The 24,732-nt window shown below is 47.6% G+C and overlaps 1 protein-coding gene and 1 long non-coding RNA gene across 11 annotated transcripts; one reads left to right on the top strand and one right to left on the bottom strand.

Moving 5' to 3' along the window:
* Positions 1-2,564: 2,564 nt before the first annotated feature.
* On the bottom strand, positions 2,565-17,129 carry LOC123091969 (transmembrane protein 87B). The gene is made up of 5 exons (XM_044513600.1): positions 16,795-17,129; positions 15,211-16,147; positions 14,647-14,742; positions 3,204-3,340; positions 2,565-2,931 (listed from the first exon to the last, which is right to left on the bottom strand). Exons 1-5 carry the CDS (start codon positions 17,004-17,006, stop codon positions 2,763-2,765), a joined length of 1,551 nt encoding a protein of 516 aa, XP_044369535.1. The 5' UTR covers positions 17,007-17,129; the 3' UTR covers positions 2,565-2,762.
* Positions 17,130-20,257: 3,128 nt separating this feature from the next.
* LOC123091968 (uncharacterized) lies at positions 20,258-24,732 on the top strand. 10 transcript variants are annotated; one of them, XR_006443960.1, is made up of 9 exons: positions 20,258-20,511; positions 20,605-20,855; positions 21,396-21,469; positions 21,543-21,648; positions 21,766-21,890; positions 22,359-22,612; positions 22,776-22,908; positions 23,702-24,392; positions 24,591-24,732. It is a non-coding gene; the product is annotated as an uncharacterized lncRNA (long non-coding RNA). The 10 variants fall into 10 exon arrangements; XR_006443963.1 differs by having other exon boundaries at positions 21,766-21,927; XR_006443961.1 differs by having other exon boundaries at positions 21,766-22,612; positions 23,702-23,923; positions 24,045-24,392.

The raw sequence follows: 24,732 nt of genomic DNA, 5'->3' as shown, positions 1-24,732 counted from the left end.
GGGCGTCGTTGGGGAGGAGGATGGGGACGGTTGCATTCCGGCGGTGAGGCGGCGTCAGCGCGGTCGACGAGCGACGGGCACATCGTCAGCAGGCGTCGGCCTACGAGGAGGACGCGGCGGGGGCTTGACGGATGAGCTGCGAGGCGTCCGGCAAGGGGAGGGGGTCTCCGGGCGGCGAATGGCGGGTCGGGCGCGGCGTTGGGGCTCCCAGATCGGGAGGGGGAGGAGGCGAGGAGAACGGCGTCAGGGTGGGCGCCGACGACGGGGCGCCGGGTGGAGGGGATCGGACAGGGGGCGCCCCTCCTCTGGGTGAGTGGGCGACGGCGCAGGGAGGGAACGAGGGAGAGTGGGGATCGTGGGGGATGTGGGGCGACCGAGTTAGGGTTAGCGAGGGAGTGGGGGGGCTAAGGAGGCCCGGCTGGGCCTGGTGGGTCGGCCAGTGCGGCGGCCAGCTGGGCCGTTCGGCCCAGCGTGGGGGGGGGGGGGTTGTTTCTTCTTTTTTTTTACATTTAAATTTTTAACTTTTCGGTTTACCATTTTTAGTCTCAGTTTTGCATTTTCTTTTAGTACCATATGAGTTTTGTTTTGAACAAAACTTGGCACATAAATCTAACACAATACCTTGAGATGGAATAAAGAGTTTGGGGTCAAGAGGAGTTGTCTAATTATTTTTAGAAACTTCAAAAGGCCAAATTTTAAATGCTGCTGGACCACTAAATAATTTCCAGGAGCACTTTCGGAATCCAAAGGAGGTTGGTTCCAACATGACAAATACCTAGGGATTATTTGCCACACTTTGAACATTTTATTTTTCAGGTTTGGCAAATATGAATTTTTTATTTTAGATTGAAATTTGAATTTGAACTGTGATTTGGATCAAGTGAAGATTAGCGACAGTAACATGATGACATGACACCAATAACAGGGGATTACTGTAGCATGACACTGGGGGTGTCACAGCGTGGATAGTGCCCTCTAACCATCCATCCACATATTGATTCGCATCATCAGAGGTATTGGCGGTAGCCTATTTGACACATCAATACGACTAGCCACGTGTATTCGTGCAGCTATGGCGCTAGCCCATGTTAGCCTACGACCGAACACGACGGCGGTAGCAAAAGGGTTAGATCCGAAAATATTTTGCAAACGGATCAAGTCGTGTTAAAGTTGATAAAACGGTCAAAACATTGAATCTAGCCACTGACAAAGTCCTGGATAAGAGGGTGTTGTCCTGGATAAGATGGTGCTCGGCGTGTCGGTTACTAAGACCCCTATGCCCGTTAACTGGTGGGCCTCGTTCATCTGCTCCGAGAGCATCAAGAAGGAATGACCTGAAGATTTGATGGTTCGTCTGCTCCAAGAGCATCGAGAAGAAATGACCCGAAGATTTGATGCGTACTGCAAGGCGTGGAGGTAGTCAACGGCACATTTGCCCAAGATACAACAGATCTATTTGTGACCCTAGACACCGCCCCAAGATATAACCAACCTATTTGTAACCCTAAACACCCCAGTATCTATATAAACCAAGGTCTCGGTACCATTGAGGATAGATTCATCCAGATATTATCCCGATAAATCACATGTACTTTCTACCCCCTTTCCATCCATAATCAGTTACCTATTCAAGAGGGTCTGAACCTGAATAAGCATCGGTGTCCCCTTGTGTCTTTATCATCTAGCCAAGACTACCAGATCGGGACCCCTTACCTAAGTTCTACCGGCTTTAGCTCCGACACCAATGAGGTCGGCCACCGCCGACAACAGTTGCTGAGGCACTAGTGTAATTTTATGTCTTATGCGCAGCTGTTAAATCTACCAAACACCGTGTAGTGCATCAACCCAGCCAAACCAAACATCAGGCAAAAATTACTCCCCTAATGCAGCCAGCCTATGCAGAGTACTAAAGGACCAACTGAGTCACATAAGCAAGGAGGTAAAAAACGATACGTTTCTACTTCCTTTGAACGAGGCCACCCGCGACCTCGTCTGAGCAACACACGCGCGCAGCACCACTTTGCGGATGACCACGACACCGAGCACATCTTTGCCGTGGGGGTTCGTGTCCTCAAAGCTGCAGTCATACGACCAGTCCACCGTAAACGAACCACCCGGGACCAAAACTAGCGTGAGTTCTTTGGTCGGCATCGAGCAGTACAAGCTCGCACTGCCACCGGAAATCGAGCAGGTGGGAACTCTGGCGTACAACCTCGCACTGCCACGGGACAGCCGTATCCACCTGGTATTCTGTCTCCCAGCATTCGCGCCTGATTACACGCTCGTCTTGTCCGAGCTTCCACGGGCACCTGATTTGACAGAAACTACCATGCTTCCGGAGGCGATTTTGAATCACCGTATGGTCAAGAGGGGCACCTCCTTCATGGTCCAACTCACAGTACACTGGTCTTCACTCCCGAAGACAACGAGGTGCTTCGCCAGCTGTTCCCATCGGCGCCAACCTGGGATGGGGCTCCTCAGCGGTTCCCATCAGCGCCAATCTGGGATGGGGTTCCTTCTCGAGACGAGGGCAATGTCACGCTCGCACTTCAAAGTCAAGCACCGATCCACACCCCATACGGGTCATCACACTTCCACGGTGTGGGTAAAAATCACACGCTTCTACAACAAACCTGTCTGAGGTAGGAACATCAGAGGACATCGAATCACCAAAAAAAAACACTCGAACTCATGGAACATTCTCGCTCCAACAAACCACTTGCTTCTGGGGTATTTGGGCACAAGGAACAAGGGAAGAAATACTATTCTCTTTTGTCCTCTTCTGCCTCATCATCTTCCAAGCTGAAAGCACTGCTAACACCAGCATTTCTGTCTTTGTCGATCTTTACCATCCCTACATCACCATCAGACCCCTTTGTCAGAGACTGAGCCTCCTCCTCATCGTCGACAGCTTCGCCTGAATATGCATACCTGGACAAAGGAATCATGTGTCAGTTTGAGAGTAACTCCTAGTTAACCGTTTTTTTATGACCTACACCCTCAGTTCCTAAATATAAGATGTTTTGGCAGTTCAATTTAAACTGCCAAAACGTCTTACATTTATAAACAGAGGTAGTACTTAAACAACCTAGACTATGCCTCTTATACGTAGTGAACACCTAGATTATGCTTCTTATATGTAGTAAACACCTAGATTATGCCTCTTACAAGGCTCCAGACCATTGAAGAAGCAAAATATCTACCTTTGTGAGCTTTGAGAAGGTGCCCACAAATAACATATCACAATAAGCAAAACAAATGCAAGGACGTCCCAGAAGGCTGTTATGATCCAGGCACTCTGCCATCTCTCACTAAAGGGATCTGTTGCTTTGAAATAGACCTGCAAAATGAAGCCATGATAAGACAACAGGTACCAAAAATCAAAGCAAAGACCTTCAGATTAATTAAGATAGCTTAATGACTGTTGATCAATGATCAGCTAGAAGAACTCACTTTGCAAACAGACCATAATGAAAATTTTGTCTCTCCAATTCATGATAATACTTGGCACAAACAACGCCAGAAAATGGTGAAGATAATAGAGGCTCATAAATTTGCATATTCTCAACTAATCTATCAGCCTATGAACAATGCCACATGCATGTGATGAGGATCAAAACTGCATACTGTCCATCAATCTATTTCACTTCATGCCTTTGGTGGCCGCATATATGAGTGAAAGCTCATTCATTTAGACACAGATTAAAAAGAGTCGACAGAAAAAAAAACATCAAAGTTAACACCAAGAAGACATGTTGATATACAATACCTATCACAATCTTGAATTATTAAACTAATCTTTCTTCTACAACTTATCGAGTGTCTTATAAGACTAATGACGTGTGATACATATTATTCAAAATTTGCAATCCTGGCAAACATTTGAACTTCCTAAACGTAGAGTTACAATTGTAGACAACTGATGTTCGGATTTGGAAACAAGGGCCTGTCCGGATCTCCGGCTCCACGCTCCGCGAACTCCGTGCGCGGAGCCGGGCCAAACGACCTAGCTCCAAGAAGCGAGCTGCGAGAAGATGTCCTGGGCTGCAGTGTAATTTGTGTTAACGTGTATTGTACCTGTGTATCTGTATGTACTTGTATTCCTAGTATATAGGATCATAGATCTCGCCCAGGCCTGCGTGCCACATCCTTCGGACTCCTGTAACTACTCTAGCGCTATATATGTTGTACAATGCGTGGTGATTCAATGACAGACAACAATTGATCGTCCTACTTGGTATCAGCCTCCAGGTGCCTTCCCCATGGCTGAGAACTCCACCTCCTCCGCCACCTCTCCGGCCACTAGCTCAGCCACCTCGCCGGGAGCCCTCTCCAGCTCTTCCACCGGCGCCGGCACCACCGCCGGCACATCCCCTCCTCTCATCTTCGGCACCATCCCCTCCACCCACAGCGGATCCTCCCCTTCGCTCGGATCTCAGTTCGCCCCTCTCTTTCCCCCATTCACGGCGCCGCCGCTCTCCTTCGCCGCTGCCCCGTCCAACCATCCCATCTTCCGCGACAGCATCCAGAACCATATCAAATTTCTCCTTAACCCCGACAAGCACAACTACCACAAATGAATGTCCTTCTTCCTCCTTGTTCTCATCCGCTATGGCGTCGCTCAGATCATCGAGCAGCCCCTCCCGGCCAATGCCACCGCTTTCCAGCGCGAGCTCGACGCCCATCTTGTGCTCTGGATCTATTCCACTCTCGCCGATAACCTCGTCGACCACGTCGTCGGCACTACCACCACCTACAATCTCTGGCACCGCATCCGTGATTACTTCCTGGCGAACCGTGCGGCGCGGTACATGATGCTGAACCGCCAATACCGCAACCTCAAACAGGGAGATCTCTCCGTCGCCGAGTACGCTCGTCGCATGAAGCTCCTCACCGCCGGGCTGGCCGACATCGAGCACGCCGTCACTGAAGTGGATCTCACCACTCAGTTTCTTCACGGCATCGACAAACGCCTCGACACCATCCGCATCGTGCTCGGGGACACGGTTCCTCTGCCACCATTCGAGACGGTCTTCTCTCACCTGAAGCTCGCCGAGGAGAACCTCGCCCAGCGCGTGGCCGATGAGCCGGCCACCATCCTCGCCGTCACCGGGGGCGGCGGCCCCTCCGGGTCTGGCGGCTCCGCTCCTCGCTCCGGCGACCGCGCCGATCGCGCCACTGATTGGGGTCCTAGCTCCCCGACTGGTCGTGCCTCTGGCACTCGTGATGGCCGCGGTGGCCGTGGTCGTGGTCGTGGCCGCGGTCGTGGCCGCGGCGATCCAGGTGGTCGCGGCGCTCCTGCACCTATGGCGTACAATCCCTACATGGGGTTCTTCGCGCCCTACGGGATGGCCATCCCGAACCCGCGCCCTGGCTGGGTCCCTCCGAACGCCGCCGGCGTGCTCGGCCCGCGGCCCAGGTCGCATGCGCAGGCCTACCCAATGCAGATCTTCGGCTACCCACCCACGATGCCAACCCAGCCACCTTCCTGGGATCACCTGGCCATGCTCCAGGCCGCGTACAGCGCACACGGCGTCCCCCACAGTGGCTGCGCTCCACACGAGTGGTACCTCGACAGCGGCGCCTCCTCCCACGTCACCGGCAACCCTGACCTCTCGAATCCTTCTTTAAAGTCTCGTTTCACTAGCATTGTTGTTGGCAATGGTACTCATCTCCCCATTCAAGCCACCGGCTCCGTCACCCTTCCCCCTCACAATTTTCATCTTCGGGACGTTCTCTTTTCTCCTCACGTCATAACTAGTCTTATTTCAGTTCGCCAATTCACCAAAGATAACTTGTGCTCTATTGAATTTTTCCCCTCTGGCTTTGTTGTGAAGGATCTTCGAACCAGGAGGGTCATCATGATCTCCGCTAGCTCCGGTGATCTCTACCCATTCTCCGGCAATAACAAGCCATGGCGCGCTGCTCTCTCCGCCACCACCTCCACCGCCGACGTTTGGCACCGACGCCTCGGCCACCCAAGCCCTCAAGTCACCTCCTCTTTAGCAGCCCATGATTTTCTTCCCTCATGTAATAAGCTTGCGCATATCCCATGTAGTGCTTGCCAATTAGGTCGACAGCCGCGCCTTTCTTTTCCTTCATCTCTTAGTCGCACTTATGCACCTTTTGAGTTAGTTCATTGTGATTTATGGACAAGCCCGGTTGTAAGCTTCTCTGGTTATAAATATTACTTGATTGTTCTTGATGATTATACTCACTTCTCCTGGTCCTTCCCACTTCGCCACAAGTCGGATACCTCCCTCACACTTCAATGTTTCTTTTCGTTTGTTCGCACTCAATACAACGTGATCATCAAAGCATTACAATGCGATAATGGCGGTGAGTTCATCAACTCCACCCTCCGTGCTTTCTTCTCTGCGAATGGGATTGCCTACCGCTTCTCTTGTCCTCATACATCACCCCAAAATGGCAAGGCAGAACGACTTCTTCGCACCACTAACGACATCATACGTACCCTTCTTGTCCAAGCCAACCTTACACCTCCCTTTTGGGCTGAAGCACTGCACACGGCCACTTATCTCCTCAATCGACGACCCTCCCGCGCCATCTACGACTACACTCCTTACTACATGCTCCACGGCATTCATCCTACATACGATCACTTGCGTGTTTTTGGGTGCCTATGCTACCCCAATCTCTACGCCACCGCTCCCCACAAGCTCTCCCCCCGCTCCACTCGCTGCATTTTCCTAGGCTATCCCCTCAAGCATAAGGGTTATAGGTGTTATGATCTTACCCAGCGCCGCGTGATCGTTTCTCGTCATGTTATTTTCGACGAGAACGTTTTTTCGTACGTACCTTCCCCACCATCCCCCACATCGATCCTCTCCACAGAAAATCCCATGCAATCCACTCTGCGATCTCTGCCAGATTCGCCTCCCTGCCCGCCCGATTCCTCGTACCGGGACCCACCCAATCCGCCCGATGGGACAGCCCCATGCACGCCACTCCCGTCGCGCCAGATCTCCCCCACCCGCACTACCCAATCCACATGCGGCCCCACCAATGCCACCCAACGGACCCCCGCACCCACCTCCCCACTACCGACGCCCCCACGCGCGTCCTCGGCCCTCGCGCCCACCAGGTCGCCCACGCCCCACGCCTCGGATCGCGTGCCCGATTCCCCTGCGCCCGGATCCGCCTCGGATCCCTCGCCTGCCAGTCCTGCTCCTGGCCCCACGCAATCCACCTCCCCTTCCGCGCCCTCCACTCCCGTGCAGCCACGCCTCCCAGCTCATGCAAAGCCAGTAAAACCCACACACAACGCCCATAAAATGCACATCGGGTCCAAATCAGGTTTCTGCCAACCCAAGCGTCTCTTTCTCACCCATACACCCACCACCACTATATCTCCCATTCCCCCCACGTACCGTTCCGCGCTCAAAGATGCCAATAGGCAACGTGCAATGCTAGATGAATACGATGCTTTAATCAAGAATTCTACTTGGTCGTTGGTTCCTAAACCTGCAGGTGTTAACGTGGTGACTGGCAAGTGGATTTTTCGCCACAAGTTCAACAACGATGGCACTTTGGCTCGGTACAAGGCACGTTGGGTGGTCCGAGGGTTCACTCAGAAGGAGGGTGTCAACTACGACGAGACATTTAGTCTGGTCGTCAAGCCGGCTACCATTCGAGTTGTGCTCAGCATCGCCACCTCCAGCTCTTGGCCCATCCACCAGCTCGACGTCAAGAATGCTTTCCTCCACGGCGACCTCAAGGAGACGGTGTACTATGCTCAACCAGCTGGGTTCGTGGATTCCTCTCGGCCGGACCACATGTGCCTCCTTCGTAAGTCCCTCTATGGCTTGAAGCAGGCACCACGCACTTGGTTCCATCGTTTCCGCTCCTTCCTTTTGTCCCTTGGTTTCCATGCGTCCAAGAGCGACACCTCTCTCTTTATCTTGCATCGTGATGACTCCATCGCATACCTACTTGTGTACATTGATGACATCATCCTCACCGCAAGCACGCCCCATGCTCTCCATCACGTCATTTCCTCTCTTAAACATGAGTTTTCCATGACCGACCTTGGAGAGCTTCATCACTTCCTTGGCATCAACGTCACACCCAACACACATGGCTTGTTTCTCTGCCAACAGCAGTATGCCCTTGAAGTTCTCGAACGTGCCAAGATGCTCAATTGCAAGCCCGTATCCACTCCCATTGATACACAATCCAAACTCTCCGCTCATGATGGCTGCCTCCTCGACAACCCCACTCTCTACCATAGCTTAGCCGGTGCCCTACAATACCTCACTCTTACTCGCCCGGACCTCTCCTATGCGGTTCAACAAGTGTGCTTATTCATGCATGCACCTCGTGATTCTCACATGCAACTTGTCAAACGCATACTACGGTATCTTCGTGGCACCACCCACTTTGGCTTGCAGCTGTACAAGTCCTCTCCTCTCGATCTTGTGGCCTACACCGATGCCGATTGGGCCGGTTGCCCGGACACACGCAAGTCCACGTCGGGCTTCTGTGTTTTTCTCGGCCACAACTTGCTGTCTTGGTCATCTAAACGGCAAGCCACTGTCTCTCATTCGAGCGCTGAGGCCGAGTATCGCGGCGTCGCAAACTGTGTTGCTGAGGCATGTTGGTTGCGCCAACTCTTGCATGAGCTTCGTCGCCCCCCAACCCATGCCACCATTGTCTATTGTGACAACGTCTCGGCCTCCTACATTGCCTCCAATCCTGTCCAACACCAGCGAACGAAGCACATCGAGATTGATCTACATTTTGTGCGTGACCGGGTGGCATTCGGCGACATTCGTGTTCTCCACATACCCTCCAGCTCGCAGTTCGCAGATCTCTTCACCAAGGGGCTTCCATCACAGGTCTTCCACGAGTTCCGAACCAGCCTCAACATCCTTCCCCATGGAGTTCCGGCTGAGGGGGGTGTTAACGTGTATTGTACCTGTGTATCTGTATGTACTTGTATTCCTAGTATATAGGATCATAAATCTCGCCCAGGCCTGCGTGCCACATCCTTCGGGCTCCTGTAACTACTCTAGCGCTATATATGTTGTACAATGCGTGGTGATTCAATGACAGACAACAATTGATCGTCCTACTATTTGGAGGAGTCGGAGAAGCTGGGAAAATCCCAGCACCACGAGAGTTGATGGAACGCCTCCCTCACATCGCCAAGTGGAAAATGGACGGTTCGGTAAATTTCAGCGAAACTATGCTGGACTGCCACTAATGTGGTCAAGCCGGCCTCACCACACTCAACCAGCCTCCTATTTGTCACTCCAGGCCGCTGCTGCCATCTCGCAACCTCAACAACGCCCAACCGCCACCCCGCCCACTTCCTCCTCCTCGGGCGCAGCCAGATCCAGCGGCACGCCTAACCCCACCAGCCAATCACAGCACGAGCATCATCATCAAACCACTGAGTCTAATCATCAAACCGCTGAGGTGTAAGCAGACAGCGCCTCATGGTAAGTGGGAAGAGCCTCCTCATAGGCCAAGACCTGCTGGTCGTAAGCACGAACCGCAGCCTCATCGGCAAGCTTAGCTGCATCCTTAGCAGCCCAAGGAACATCCACAGCAAGAGACGGTGGAGTCGGTGGAGTAGGAGCCACAAGAGGAACCAAGCATGGCGGATAGGGGACCTCGCCAAAAAGAACACCCCAGAGATGAATGCCACGCATATGGATGTCCATAAAGGCAACGAACTCGGTGTAGTTAGTACCCTAAAAAATCATCTGGCAAGGATGGTGACATAGCCCGACAATGTAGACATCCTTTTCTTTATCCTGAACCAATTCAAGGCAAAATAACGAGTGAGGAAGCAGGCACCCGAGCAGGAGGCCCGACCCAGCCGACTCAGCCCAGCCAAATGAGCTAGGAAGCATCAAGCGCCGGGCAACAAAATCCGGCAGGAGGCGCCAAAATCCAGAGGAAGGCGGGTGGGCTCCTGCGGGGGACAGCGAAATCAGGCAGCTTCTGGTCAGGATCCGACGGGGTGCGGATGACCCGGCGGGATACGGCGGGATACGACTAAACAGGCAGTATCCGGCGGGCGGCAGGTGGAGTTGACTAGGGCAGCAGGATCCGACGAGGTGGAGATGGCCCGGCGGCAACCTCCAAGGCAGCGTAATCCAGCAGGGAATCATTGGGGCGAAGCAGAAGCCGTCCGGACGAGCAGACGGGGCAGCGGCGGTTGACCAGACGGTGTGAGGTGAGCAGCACGCAAACATGCGGGATGAGAAAAAACAGCGATGGCTGGCCAATAGACGGTAAGGCAACGGCGGCGCGAGATCATATCGCGAAAGCACGAGCACGAGTTGCACGTGGGCTCTAATACCATGTTAAGAAATATGCAACTTTCTTCCTGGGGCTAAGGGCCATATATATATGCAGTAAGGCCTTATACAATAGGGAAAATACACAGGCTATACGTGGAATATAATATAACTCTAACAGTCGTGACCAATGCGATCGAGGCGCCCCACTTATCAGGAAAATACTTAAACAAATTACGTAAAACAATTTGTACTCCAAATTTTTCTTAATTAAACAACCTATACTTTCCTAATACTGACTGTCGGTTCCTATATGTACACAACTAGGACTCTCCATAAGTGACTACTGCTTCTTTTAATTAACTATATATATATAGGGAAAATACATCCTACTACCGGGTATAGTTACACCCATGTCTCATATACCACCATGTGGTAGTATATACACTACTTTATTATTTTTAGTATGTTCATATACTATATCTAAGATACTCCAAAGTGAGTTATATGGAAAAATTGCAAGTGAGCCCATAGTTTTTATTGTATTTGTGAAATACGTACATATTTCTATGTAAAATGAAGTATGCTCAAAATATGGTACATACTACCAAAAAAGTAGTATATATACTACCCAAACACTCTTATATACTACATACTACACGTACATACACTCTGATATGATAGATATTGCCTAGAAAGTACGAAACAGAAGTGGGAGCAACTACACCCGGTAATAGGGAAATTTTGTCTTTTCCTGCCAAGCAGAGTGCTTCGTCCAACCTTTCATCCCTTTCCTGAGCATCATTCCTTGAAAACCACCTTAATTGTCCCACCTTTTATTGACTTATCAAATATACTTGTGTTTTCTTTGGTAAGCTATTAAGTGATTACAATATAAAATCCTAAAATATATTTAGGTACGATAAATCACCATTTATCCAATCACACAAATATGTACATGTAAATCACGGGCTAACGTACTAGAATATTTATACCCAATTGCAACGCGCTGGCAATTATCTAGTTATACATTAAAAAACTTAAAACCCTTCCCCGTTCCGCTTGTTTTCGTCCAATCCTATTGATTCTAGGGTTTCCCCTTCCGCCATCCGCACAAAAAATCCCCCAAAGCCACGTACCCATGATAAAACCGACAAAATCGCCGAGCACACGTCTCAAATTGTTATGATCTCTCCAATTGTTAGGATCATGGGACGACCTGGTCTTCCTCCCTATCCATACCCTAAGGAACTTTGATCTGATACGTTGGCCCCTTTCCCATGGTCATCGCGGACGGCAAGCAACGCGTACAAGCACGTCGGTTCCTCGACATGGAGTTCTCTCAACGCGGCCCTTCCGCTCTCTCTCTCTCTCGACCACACCATCAAACATCCAGTCCGGCGTAGTATGCACACGAGTTCCTCGTTTGCTCCTCTGCACGTGAGGCTGGATCAGTATTTCATCACCACTGAAACAGAAGAATCCTTTGCCTTCTCAACTCAGCCCAAAACACATCTACCTCTCTCATTTCTCTTCGCTGTGGCGAGCATTGGTGGGCGACAGGCAGGAATCACAGATAATGGGCTTCGTAGAACTCTCCCCTTGTGGTCGCCTGACTGAACAAGAGCCGCATCCATGGGGAAGCAGGAGGTCGTAGGCAGCAGCTTGACAAAGAAATAAGCAGGCAGAGGATGGTCGATTCAAGTAGGGAAGAGGAAGTCAAAGGCAATAGCTTAAGAGAAAATAGCGAGGAAGAGGATGGCTGACGTGTAAGCCTGGCCGCCGCGCAAAGAATAAGGTGTAAGTTTCTGTTGTCCGACCACTCCAGTGCTCTAGCCATATGTGAACTGCTTCTCATTAGGAAGATGCATGTATGTGCTCGCACTGGATCTATCTGTATTTTATGTGCAGACCATCAATGCTAAATAAGCATTTGTAACTGGTGTTGCATAGTTTGGAGCTTCGATATGTACATCTGGGCTAGCTACTTATGCTATGGTGCTTTCTTAAAAGATGAACTGCCAACGTATTGCTGCATCGGCTACATCTGTCTTCGATAACCATACATTACTGCATGTAGATGGTCAAAAAGATGTATAGTTGGAAAAATACATTACATGGGCTGTTATATTTGCTTACCTAAAGAACAAATTTATTTTTATACAAGATAATCACCCTTTATAAGCAAGAGGTTATATCAACCATATACTTCCATCCCATCCCTCTAACCAAACACTATGATTGTGCCATTCCAGTATATCTAATTATTAACTTTAGTTGTGTAAGGTGATACCTGGAGAGAGTGGTGTCCCTCAACATAAGCTTGTGGTAGCTCACTTCCGCTTTCGGATTTGTGTCCAGCAGGATAAGCATGCCAAAGTCACCAGAACGAAGTGGTGGAAGCTCAAGGGGGAGGCAGCTCAGGTTTCTAATGAGAGGGTGGTTATTAAGGAAGGCCGTTGGGAGGGAGGAGGTGATGCAAACAATATATGGATGAAGATGGGTGACTTGCATTCGTAAGGTGGTTTCAGAGGAGTTTGTTGTACATAAAGGCGATGGAACGATGATGTCCAGAAGGAAATTAAGGAGAAGAAAGACTATTTCAGACACCTACACCTGGATTGGAGTGCAGACAACATAGAGAAGTACAAGGTGGCAAAGAAGGCCGCAAAGCAAGCTCTGAGTGAAGCAAGGGGTCGGGTGTATCGAGGACCTCTACCAGCGCGACACGGAGGAAGGCGAAAGGGACATCTATAAGACGGCCAAGGTCCGAGAGAGGAAGACGAGGGATGTCAACCAAGTCAAATGCATCAATGATGGTGCAGATTAACTCCTAGTGAAGGACAAGGAGATCAAGCATAGATAGTGTGAGTACTTCGACAAGTTGTTCAATGGAGAGAATGAGAGCTCAACCATTGAGCTGCACGACTCCTTTGATAATATCAGCATGCGTTTTGTGCAACGAATCCAGGAGTCTGAGGTCAGAGAGGCTTCAAAAGGATGAAAGGAGGCAAGCCGATGGGTCCTGGTTATACCCCCATTGAGATGTGGAGAGGCCTCAAAGACATAGCGATAGTATGGCTAACTAGGCTTTTCAATCACATTTTTCGGGCAAACAAGATGCCAGAAGAATGGAGGCAAGGTATCTTAGTACCAATCTTCAAGAACAAGGGGGGTGTTCAAAGTTGTACTAACAACTGTAGAATTAAGCTGGTGAGCAATACACTGAAGCTATGGGAGAGTCATTGAGCGTCGCTTAAGAGGAATGACAAGCGTGACAAAATTTCAGTTTATTTCATGCCTGGGAGGTCGACCATGGAAGTCATTTTCTTGATACAGCAACTTAGGAGAGATACAGAGAGGGAAAGAAGGACCTGCATCTGATGTTCATTAACTTGGAGAAGGCCTACAATAAGATACCGCGGAATGTCATGTGCTGGGCCTTGGAGAAACACAAAGCCCAACAAGTACATTACCCTTATCAAGGACATGTACGATAATGTTATGACAAGTGTCCGTACAAGTGATGGCGCCACTGATAACTTTCCTATTAAAATAGAACTGCACCAAAGGGTGAGCTTTGAGCCCTTATTCTTTTGCCTTGGTGACGGATGAGTTCACAAGGGATATTAGAGCCACCGATACTATCATAGTAAGGGGCTGCCAAACCATTTTTTACATGTCGTTGATGTTTATCTAAGCATGCCAAGATTGATGCATGTCCGTGCATTGAGTGTGATCGGTTGTCCTGGTGTACAGATATGAGGATGCCGCAGTCCATCCGCGGAAGCGGCACAACAAAGCGCGTGAAATGCTTCTAGTTCCTTGCTATATCTTGTGATCCCCACACCTACAAAGGATGGGACATCACACAAAGACATATTGGCAGCGATATTTCCTAAGAAGGCAAATACAGACAACATTTTGTTGTGTTCAAGAAAAAAGATACTTCCTAAGAATCACATTAGGGCATAGCCAATGCATAGCCTCAGGGTGATGCCTCGCATGCCATGTAGGATGAGATATCAGGAAAAGTAGGTTCGGATGGGGAAGCGGGATCCTCTGCAGGAGGCGGGTGCTTGGAGAAAATCTGTGGTCCGGTGTAAAAAGCTAAAAAAGTTGAGGTGGAAAGTAGAGATGCAAGTGTACTAGAGTCTTTATTTTCTATTCCTTGATGAGGCCCATCAGTGGTAGTTTACATTGGGGAGAAAAAATCAATGTAGGTGCCTCAAACCACTTTTTCTCATGGGGCATCTATATCCATATGCCACCATAGTTCATGCCCTTAATGAAGTAAATGTTTAATCAAATTATGAAATACAGTCTGAAGCTGTCACAATTTTTATTGTCCATGTATATAATGGGATTTACACACCTCATAGCCAATCCAAACAACTGAACCTATGACAGAGACCGCCAGTGCATTTGTGAACTTTCTGTATATATCCAATTTCACAGAACTCCTCCTTGCCTGATGAATAAGAAACGAAAGCTTCAGTAGCAACACAATATACGCTTTCTAAATCAGGATCCAACATGCTTGGTAATAAACTTTCAACAATTAATTAACTATCCTTCTTGCCCTCTTTCTAGACAGACTTATTCCAGAATTGACTCCTCGTGGTGAATCCACGTTAAGCCAAATCACCCCTTAAATAATCCATGAAAAAAATAGGAACTCGGATGGTTTAAAAAATAAACTATTACACATGTGCGGCCCATAACTGGGGGTTTCTAGCATACTAATCACTAACTAGACCTAAGTTAGATATGTCTCCTCATGGAATTGCTAGTGCAGTACTTTCCTTTTACCAGGATGCTAGAGCAATACTTGAGTAACCAGTAATTTTCACAAACCAAACAGCAGAATAACATAATATGACTTTACCATTAGAACATAAAAATAAATGCTTTAAACATTACAACAAATGTTCCTCACCTGTAGTTTCTCGAGAGTGCGGGAAAGGGAAGTGAAAATCCAAAGTATGAGAAAAGCATCCAAAAATGCATCAGGAAGGACAAGGAAAAGCTTTGCTTTGCCTGAAATGTCATTAATTGTTCCAACATTTTCTGAAATATCCAGCAATTCAGAAGCCAGGAAATATGTAAGCCCAAGGAGTAAAACCTTAGAGGTGAGCCCTCCTAGAGTTGGGCGAACAACACCGTATCCCATGGATATAGAAAGGATCAGTAGACGGGAAATTGTTTTTCTGATAGCGCCAACAGTTACAACCCAAGTTGTAATTCCGACAGGTCGTACACCACTGCTGTTGAAGTTTAAGTACTCAAAGTACCATAGTGTCATCTCAAACAGTCCAAGAGCAATTACTAGTGTGATCCAATTCTGTATAGGCAGTATATCCCTCCAAAACCTTATGTAATTGCTAAACCAGACAACCATGACTAACAGATATGCCAGCGACATGAAAACATAAAATCTCATCAGAGGTGCCATTCGTCCCGGTAGGTATCCCCCAGGATTTCTCCAGATTGTCTTCCCACTCATAGCAAGGCCTCTTAGTTTTGGATCACAAGAAATGAAGAACAAGTTGTACATGCCTGTCTTTGTAATGTGAACTTCCTCGTCATCCAACTTCACTGAAAGGTGATTAGCACTGAAGTGTGTATCTACCACGACAGGCCAACCTGGATCATCAGAAGATGGCCTCCTGATTACTTCACCTTGTTTGCAGCCCTCTAGTTTAGCAAGGTCAGGGGTGCAACAAATGGACCTCTGTCCACCATAGGCAGAACCCCCAATGTTATCCCTGTCAGCTGCTTCAAATAAAATAGCTTGCACCAAGCCTGTACTATGTGCCATTTTTGTATGTGATTCTGCCGATTCTGAGTTCCTCCAGAAAGTAACATTCACAAACCTGTAACAACATCCAGAAAGTAACATTCACAATCCTGTAACAATATCCAGCCATCTAGTTAACAACAAATTCCAAACTCCGCTTATCGAAAGAGCATACTACACTTGATTAGTAAGCTCACATCTACAAGTTTCAAAGCAGTTTACAAGCATATTGGTAATCCAGAGAAGAAAAGAGTTAAAACACTGAAACAGAAAGAAAACTGTCAGTAAAAGTGCATACTTCATCATGTTCATCTCACCAACATCATCTCAAATACGGCACAGGCCAACACACGCATCAATAACTCTCGAATTTGTGTATAATGAACTGAAAATTACAATCGGCGAGAAGAATGTGGGTCGCAGGCATGCAGCTTGGAACTACTAGCAATCCAAAATTTCCTTGAGGCGCATGGGAGCAAGCTAAAATGCTTAATCCACGAGAAACCACGTCAAACTCGAATTAAATGTTAGTGAGCAAGAAAAGCAATGATAGAGCCGCTATTCACAGCCCGTCCAAACGCAACGCATCACACAGAAAAGCACACACCTAGGCATCGCAGCAGTTTCCGGAAAGAAGAAACAACAGCCATTGGGGTCCACTAACACAGGCCGAGGAATTGGGGGGGGGGGGGGGGGGGGGGGGGGGAGTAGCCCTGCCCTTACTTGATGAAGGAGGAGTCGGGGGCGGCGAGATCGGCCCCGTCGGCGACGATGCCCTCGCTGCCGCCGGAGAGGAGGAAAGCGTTGCCCACCTCGCGGAACGACTCGCGGCCGTAGGTGTGGATCGACGCCTCCGCACGGGCCCACCACCCGCCGCCGGCGGCAAGCACGAGGGCCGCCAAGAGCGCGCCGAGGCGGAGGGGGTGGGGATTCATGGGAGGCGCCAGAGATCTCGAGAGAGGGCGAGCGGCGTGTGGGTGTTTGGCGGTGGTGGTAGATCGGTCACTCCGTTGTAGCTGCACTGCTACTTCTCCCCGCAAGCAGGCGGCGTGGGGAGAATCCAAAACTATAAGGTATGCATCAAAGGTGCTATTATTAAGGACAGTATAATCGCATCTAATCCCTGCGCTCACAGCGATTTGGGCTTTCGGTCGGCCGTTTTATTGATCTGGGAGTTCCTGACCGTTAGATTTCGTATCTACTCCACAATCTATTTAAACTAGCCCAGTTGTCCTGTGGGCTGCTGCTCCACAGGCCAAAACGGATGCCTCTGGTGCATTGGGCCGTTCGTGAGACGCCAGCCCACTCCAGTGCTAAAAGGAGGTTGAGTGCTAAGCTGGGCTTGCGAGGCGTAGGAGCGACCGCCTGAAATCCATCCTGTCTCGATTCGGTTGCGTCAAAAAGGAAAAATCCAATCCCTATCGAGGCGCAGCGGAGCGATCGCATCGAATCCATCCAGTCCTCTGCCAGGGGATCAACTGTCACGCGATCTTCCAGGATCCAGCTGAGGCGCATGAGTTGATCCAGCCGAGAGAGGACGCACGATCATGATGTGGGTGAATCGGGCGCTGGTCGATCCAGACGAGGCGGTCGATCTACCTGCGAGGTAGAATGAGGGAGCGATAATGGCTGACAACTCATCTACTGGTAACTGCTCAGACTTCAAACACACAATCACACTTCCGCATCTAAGCACATATTCATGGCGGCGCTCACGGCTCATCTGCTGGAAACTTCAGTTTCTAAGTGGTACATGTATATATACTTCCTCCCTGCCACTCTTTGATCTGATCCAAATCGATCTGTTTGGGAGAGGGGATAAAAGCCAGCAAGTCTGGCCTATGCGGACGAGGCCATATGGGGCGCCGATGGTGTGCGAAGTGAGGCGATGCCGAAGACAGGGAGATGGGAACCACACATGCGGTTGTGTGCAGGCCATTGAAGGCTATCAGCCTGCGTGAAGGCAGTTCCTGTTCTTGTTAGTTAAAGTATGCCACTTACCGTCTGCGATTAATCCAGGTACTTTACTAACAATCTAGACACACTTGAATTCATGCCCTTGTGCACAATTTGCCTCACCCACCCAGTGATTCTGATGTGCTAATGTGTTTTCAATCTTAATTTTGTACAAGCAGTGCTCATCCTGGTTCTGGTTAAGTGATTTGGGCAAATTTTGGAAGTTGATTCTCAAATATTGGCAATCTGCAATGACTGCATCCAGCTAATTAGTTCATGTAGACAGGCAGATCAGGACGGTATGAATTTTATTTATGTGTTATATTCATGACATGGTACTGTTTGCTGCTGTATGTAGCAGATTTCTATAATCATATAATAGAATAAGGGGTAAAACATAGTCGAGCTGTTGTGCATCGGTCAGGAAACTTCTTGATAGCTTCTTGATGATCACTAGAAGTTAGGCTATTTCAAGTGCGAAAAAAACAACCGAAAGGCTATTGCATCTTGCATAGTTTCATACAAGATGAAATCATCACTAGTGATGTTTTATTTATAAGAAGACATCTTCATTGATGCTCCCAAATTTTTTGGCTTAGCAACAAAATTTCCAATTGGCCAAAACAAACCATCCATACTGTTATTTGATTTCCAATGTGTATGTTCCCTTTATCATGAAATGAGCCACATGATCTTTCTTATTAATAGTATTGGCATGGAAAAATTCATACTTCTAATGGTCGTACATTATTTCATTGCTTTCCGCATGTGAGAGCTGAAGTCAAGGAGCCTCTCATGAGTGCCTCAGTTGTCACTTTGTTTGCTAATTATGACGATTACCAGTGTTGTGTGCCACTGACAATTACTGTCTGTACATGCCTGACGGCAAACTAGATGTTTCCTGTGGGGTTCTGCATCAATTCTGACTTTCAGGTAAAGAAGTAGAAATAATCAGATGTCAAGTGGTCCAACACGGATGATGCCTAGATGAAGGTGGCCCTGGTGGAACAAAATACAGATCGGGAATAGCAAGCACAAGGACAAGGGAAGAATGCCAAGCCCGCTGAGCCACCCAAGGAGTAGGTCCATGTTCGGGAGATAAGAGGGAAGTCTATGGAAACTCAGAACTACAACATTCCAAAGAGGAAGCAATATTATGTTCTTGGACGATCCTTCACTTTTATAGTATGATTTGTTCAGATTTCTTGATAGAACAGATTATAAAGAGGGCAGTACATATTGCCTTTGCACAGCCCAGATATGTCATTAGTGGAAAAATTGTATCCTTTTAACACTAGAGGAGACTAGAGACAAGTGTCAAAAAGGGATACTAGATAGCTATTTTCCAACAAATCCACCAAAAATGGTGGAATGTGAAATAAAGCATCACAGATACTATATACGGTGTATGCCACTATTAAAACAATATTCTCACCACATATTTTTGTCAATCTCTAACACTAGAGTGCAAAAATGGATGGGCGCAGCAACGCGCGCCATACATGATCTAGTCTGGGGAGTAAAATGCATGAACCATCCTTAAAGTTGGTGGCAAGGTCGAAAACGGCCATTAAACTCTGAAACTGCTCCAATACAGTCCTTAAACATGCGAATACAAAGTCAATACGATCCTTGAACTCGTGGAACCGGTCCCAGGATACGTATGTCCGTACGTTTTGAGTGCGGCGACTCTACCACGTCAGCGTGTGCAGTTGATCGCGGGCAACCGATGTGAGGCAGTGGTGTTTTTGCGTTCGGCCCCCCAAGATCCTGATCCTGTGACTCATCCGCTCCCACCTGATCATCTCGTGAAACAGAAGCTATTGACCCAGGGACCGTGGCGGCCGTCTGATGATCGCAGACAGGTCCAACACGTGAGCGCTCCAGGGACGGCAGAGGAAAGAAGGGGCCCGCAGTCGCAGCCGCCGATGGGTGCCCCGATACGGTGGCTTGATGAGGTGGCGGCGCCGACGTACTGTTGTTGTAATGGAAGCGACAATGATGAAGAAACAAAGAGCATCGTCTATCTGTTCATCTTCAGAACTTATCATGTCGCTGTACTGCCAAGAGTTCAGTTGGGATCTATGTGTGTTTAGTTCACTTCATATATGTTTGTGAAAAAGTGCTTCTATATTCGACGTGGAGTAAGTGAGCGCGCGCTCAAATGAGCTCGTTATCTACGTCGTCGGTTAGCGCTCGTGGATCCGCGCCAGAGTTCTATACGCGCGCAGGCAGTCCGTCAGAAAATTGAGTACTGTAGTGAAATACGATCGCGGCAGCGCTGGTTGGTGTGGACGGCCGTCGGCCTCTGACGTGGTGAGCCGTGGACCAGAATCCGTGTTCCCGTCTGATCCGTGGATCAGAATCTGTGCACAAAACGAATTGAAGGCAAGACCGGGTTATTTGGAAGCTGAAGCTTCGGGTCAAAGGCAACTAGCGATGCCGGCGAGCGGCCATGAAGTTCCTGATGCAGCAAATCAGTAGGTACATGGATCTTTGCTTTTTTCGGCGGTGCTGCTTCCATATTTTAGCCCTCTCGTTTGCTGATCTAGAGGATGGATTTGTTGCAAGATTCAGATCCAGTCTGCTTGAGGAGGTGGGGAAGAGCTTGGTGCCGGCTCATGTGGTTGTCAATGACTCTGTCGTGGTGGATCTGCAAGTGGCACCGCAGGGAGGCGGCACAACATGTCAACATCAGATGGTGGACAGCAGCTAAGCACAAACCTTCTTGGCACAGGAGGGGGCGGCGAACAGAAGGGAGAGCTCACCAGCAATGTCGGAGCTGTCGACGGGGAAGAGGAATCCCCAAGCACCGGGGTGGAACAAAGGTTGGTGAAATAGCAACTTTGCATTCCATAAGATATTATGTGACTTAGGAAATGAAAGTAGAAATGACTGAATATATCATCCATTTTGAGCAAGTGCTGGTTGCTGTCTGCATTAATAAATTTCTGCTGTATGTGCGTGTGTTTCCACGCTGATTTGTTCTCTGCATTCACAAAATTCAGGCGTCAGTTGTCTCTGAAAGTACAAATGCATGTTGATTACTCTCTGAGTGAAAAGATTTCTGATATATGTACTGGTGATTGCAGAGTGTTTCTCCCTGCATTTAGATAATTCATACTATATGAGAGCCTGTGTTTTCAGGCTGGTTGCTCTCTGCAGTAAGGAAATTACTAAATTATGTACTGTTGTTTGCAGTATGTTTGGTGTCCGCATTTTGAAAACTCATAGTATATGTGCCTGTGTTGGTAGGCTGGTTGCTCCATGCGATTAGAAAAAAAATCATGCTATATGTGCCTCTGTTTTGTATGTTGATTGCTTTCTGCAATTAGAAATTTCATTGTTTGTGTTGCCTGTGTTTGCAGGCTAAGGATTAATGCTGCCGCCCCAGCAGAACACCGTGCCCACCTTGTGTGAGTGCGTTTGAGAAGGCATTCAGGTGTTTCGCGAAGAACCCATCTGAAAATGTGATCACACCTGTTCTTAGCACTACTTTCGACTCTTTTGTCCAGGCGTATGACTTCTACAACTTGTATTCGTGAGAGAAGGGTTTTGGCATCCGGTATGGCAAGAGATGGCTAAATGTCGAGAGGACAGAGTGCATGCAGGAGATAGTTGGTGGGTGCTCGGTTAGTTATTAATTTTGCTGTTGCTGCTTTGTGGTCGGTAATTCAGTTATGTTCGGGTGTACTTCCAGTGTTTGTAATTGATTAAAGTATGTGAACATTTCTTCAGGGTAAAGCTGGGGTCGAGAAAACAAGGACGAGCAGAGGACAACGGGTGGTACACTGGAGAGCATAGAGACAATCAGAAATCTCAACAGGGGAAATGAACCCTCAAGCGCGAGGATTGTCTAAGGGGTTCGTTCTGATTTCGCAGGGAACAATTCTCGCGTTGGTGTGTGCGGTCTTGCTTGTTTATTTATTAATTTGGAATACTTAGTAAACAATGTTTATCATACGGATGCAAGAACGACTAGGACAAATTGTGTAGTCAATCCATTTGGCATGACAAAGGTGCTGCTGAGATGTGTATGCGTTATTGGTTGGTAGAAATTCAAAAATAGTAATGTTGGTACTTCTTTTTGCGCCATGTTAGTAAAGCGTGACCGATGTACAAGCATTCAGAAGTTTGACAATAACATATATGATAGTGTGCACTTACCTGCCGTCTGTGGAATAATGTTGCATGATATGAATCATTTTAGTATAGTTCTTACTGCTTTTGCGGCATTTTAGGAAAATCTAATCGAATGTGCAAGTAGTTCAGAATTTTGATAATAACGTGGATGATAGTCTGAACTCTTTTTGGAAGAGTTACATTTTCAGGCTTATGATAGGAGCTGGCGGCACCCAGTAAGGCCCCTTGCCCGTCTTGCTAGAGTGCTTTCAAGAAAGCAGTGAGGGCTTTTGCTGAGAACCGCTCAGGCAATGTCATTGTCCTGAAACCGGGTATAAGTTTTGACTCGCTTGGAGAGGCGTACGACTTCTGCAACATGTACTCTTGGGAGAAAGGATTTGGAACAATCGGTGACTCCATTCTTCTTAACCAAGTTCAGTCATTGATTTGTCTTCAGTCTAAGGTAAGTGATACCACATATTGCGAGTCCTCTTTTTAATCCTCAATTTCTCATGCTGAATGTTGCTATTAATGCTTACTTGTACATTAATTAAGCTATTGGAATCCTTCATCATGTTCCTGTTTGGTTAGTAATTAATTGGGAGCTAATCAGTTTGGGGTTTCAGGCACCTCGGTATGCACATGACGCGGCAGAGCCCAAGAACATATCATTTGGCAAAGGCCACTGGAACAATACATACTACGTCTTAGCAACTACTAACATGAAGTTGCGCTCAGGCTCTGTCGTAGGCTAAAGAGGTACTATTTATTGTATCACTATGTAATATTTTTACAGTCTATAAGATTATTTATATGGCAAGTACTGGTCTCATCGCCAGCAACCTGTAGTTTCACCGTCCATAGTTCTGATCATACTACTGTGCCTACAGTCACGCCCATTCAACTTATTTAGAGGAACTAAAACAAGCATTTCACTGTCCTGGACAATCAGTTAAGGAATTTGAAAGGTTAAGTGAAGTTTAATATTTGGGGGAAAGGGAGAAACGCCTAAATTAGATGGCATAGTACAATTTTATACTCTGTCGTTGAAATCCGGCGTTTGAGCATCCTTTGCATGATAAGCACAAAGACCACCATCAGACGCCGCCGTTCTCTAGTTGTTAACGTGGTCATCAAACACGTTCTGTCGTGCCCTTTCCAGATGCTCTGGAGGAGACAAGTGATGATAGTGGACAGTAGTTTCTACGGGGATAACCCCCATTTAAACTGAAGATGCAATTTCAGTCCAGCCTTCCTTTTTTCCTTCACATCTTTCTGTTTATAAGAATTGTTTACTTAATATTGTCAGTTAAGATACTATCTTTTTTTTGCCTTGATGAATTATGGTACACCTTCAGTCTTCTTTTCATCTGCTTGTTTACTGTTTCCGTCTACCCTCCGTATGTACTGCTCAGACAGTTGGATATCTTGCATTAATTTTTACATGACAAATTTGAAGCCAAATTTAGAAGATGTAGATATATACTAGTGCAGGTAAATGTTAACTTCATACATTACTAGGTGTTTAATAGCTGCAACATTCTTGAAACAGTTGAGGATGGGCCTGTTATACTGCAACAAAGAAGCCAATTGTACAAAATCTTGCATACTCGGTCTGCAACTTGCATCAGTTTTGGTCTAGCCTTGGTTCTTCTGATCATGGTGCCTTCCTCGAGGGTTTTGAATTGCTTGGTTCAACAAAAAAAAGCAAGGAACACATTCTCCTCTGTGCCTCTTTAGACAAAAAGTTTCTACGCAAATTGATGATATGCATGTAAGCATGGCATTACCTAAGTCATTAATCCATTGTCAGTTGCAAATATTGTTCCTGATCGCAGACGATATTTAATACTTATTGTGTTTTTTCTTTGTTTGCTGATCAATATCATATTCAGTTGTTTCAGTATGATTTCATTAAAACTAAAAACTGAAGTACTCAACCTACGATGCTCACATGTTGGTTCCATTGTACAAAGCTACGGAAAGATTTGTTGGGGAAGTGCCTAGGCTGAAGATGGTTGCTATATTGGTGCTCGTGGCATTGGTGTGAACCGAGCATCCTTGTTCGGAGAGTTAATTACAGATATACGGCAGTTTGTGGTTTGCAGATACTTACCATGTTGTACCCTCTCAGGAATTAGTCAAGATTTCTATGCTTTTAGACTGAAATTCACCTTGTATATTGTAGTGTGTGAGGGTTAGGTGGAAGGATTGATTGCGAGCTGGAGGAAGTACTGGCCAAAGTAAGATGGTTACACCGAGCACATGACACATCATCATACTTTCATAAAAGGAACGTCGGCTATAATACTTGATAAATCTAAAAACCTGATTAACATCTAACCACGACGCAAACAACTTGACGTACTGACAAGTAACCGTCCAGTGGGGTAAACATGATTACATAGTACACTGATCTAATTGCTCTGATGCACGAACAGTAACAGGAGCACAACAAGGACGATCAGTGTTGGCAGTAGATTGGTGCCCGCAAGCAGCAACGCAATCCGCTGGGTGTCCAAGCAACATGCTACAGATGCACAAGGAGGAGCATGGAGCTGAGTATGGAGAGGTGGATTTGTG

The sequence above is a fragment of the Triticum aestivum genome, chromosome 4B (assembly GCF_018294505.1).
Source record: "Triticum aestivum cultivar Chinese Spring chromosome 4B, IWGSC CS RefSeq v2.1, whole genome shotgun sequence".
NCBI classification, from domain to species: domain Eukaryota; kingdom Viridiplantae; phylum Streptophyta; class Magnoliopsida; order Poales; family Poaceae; genus Triticum; species Triticum aestivum.
Note: the sequence above shows the minus strand (reverse complement) of the source record. Positions and strands in the feature narration are given on the sequence as shown.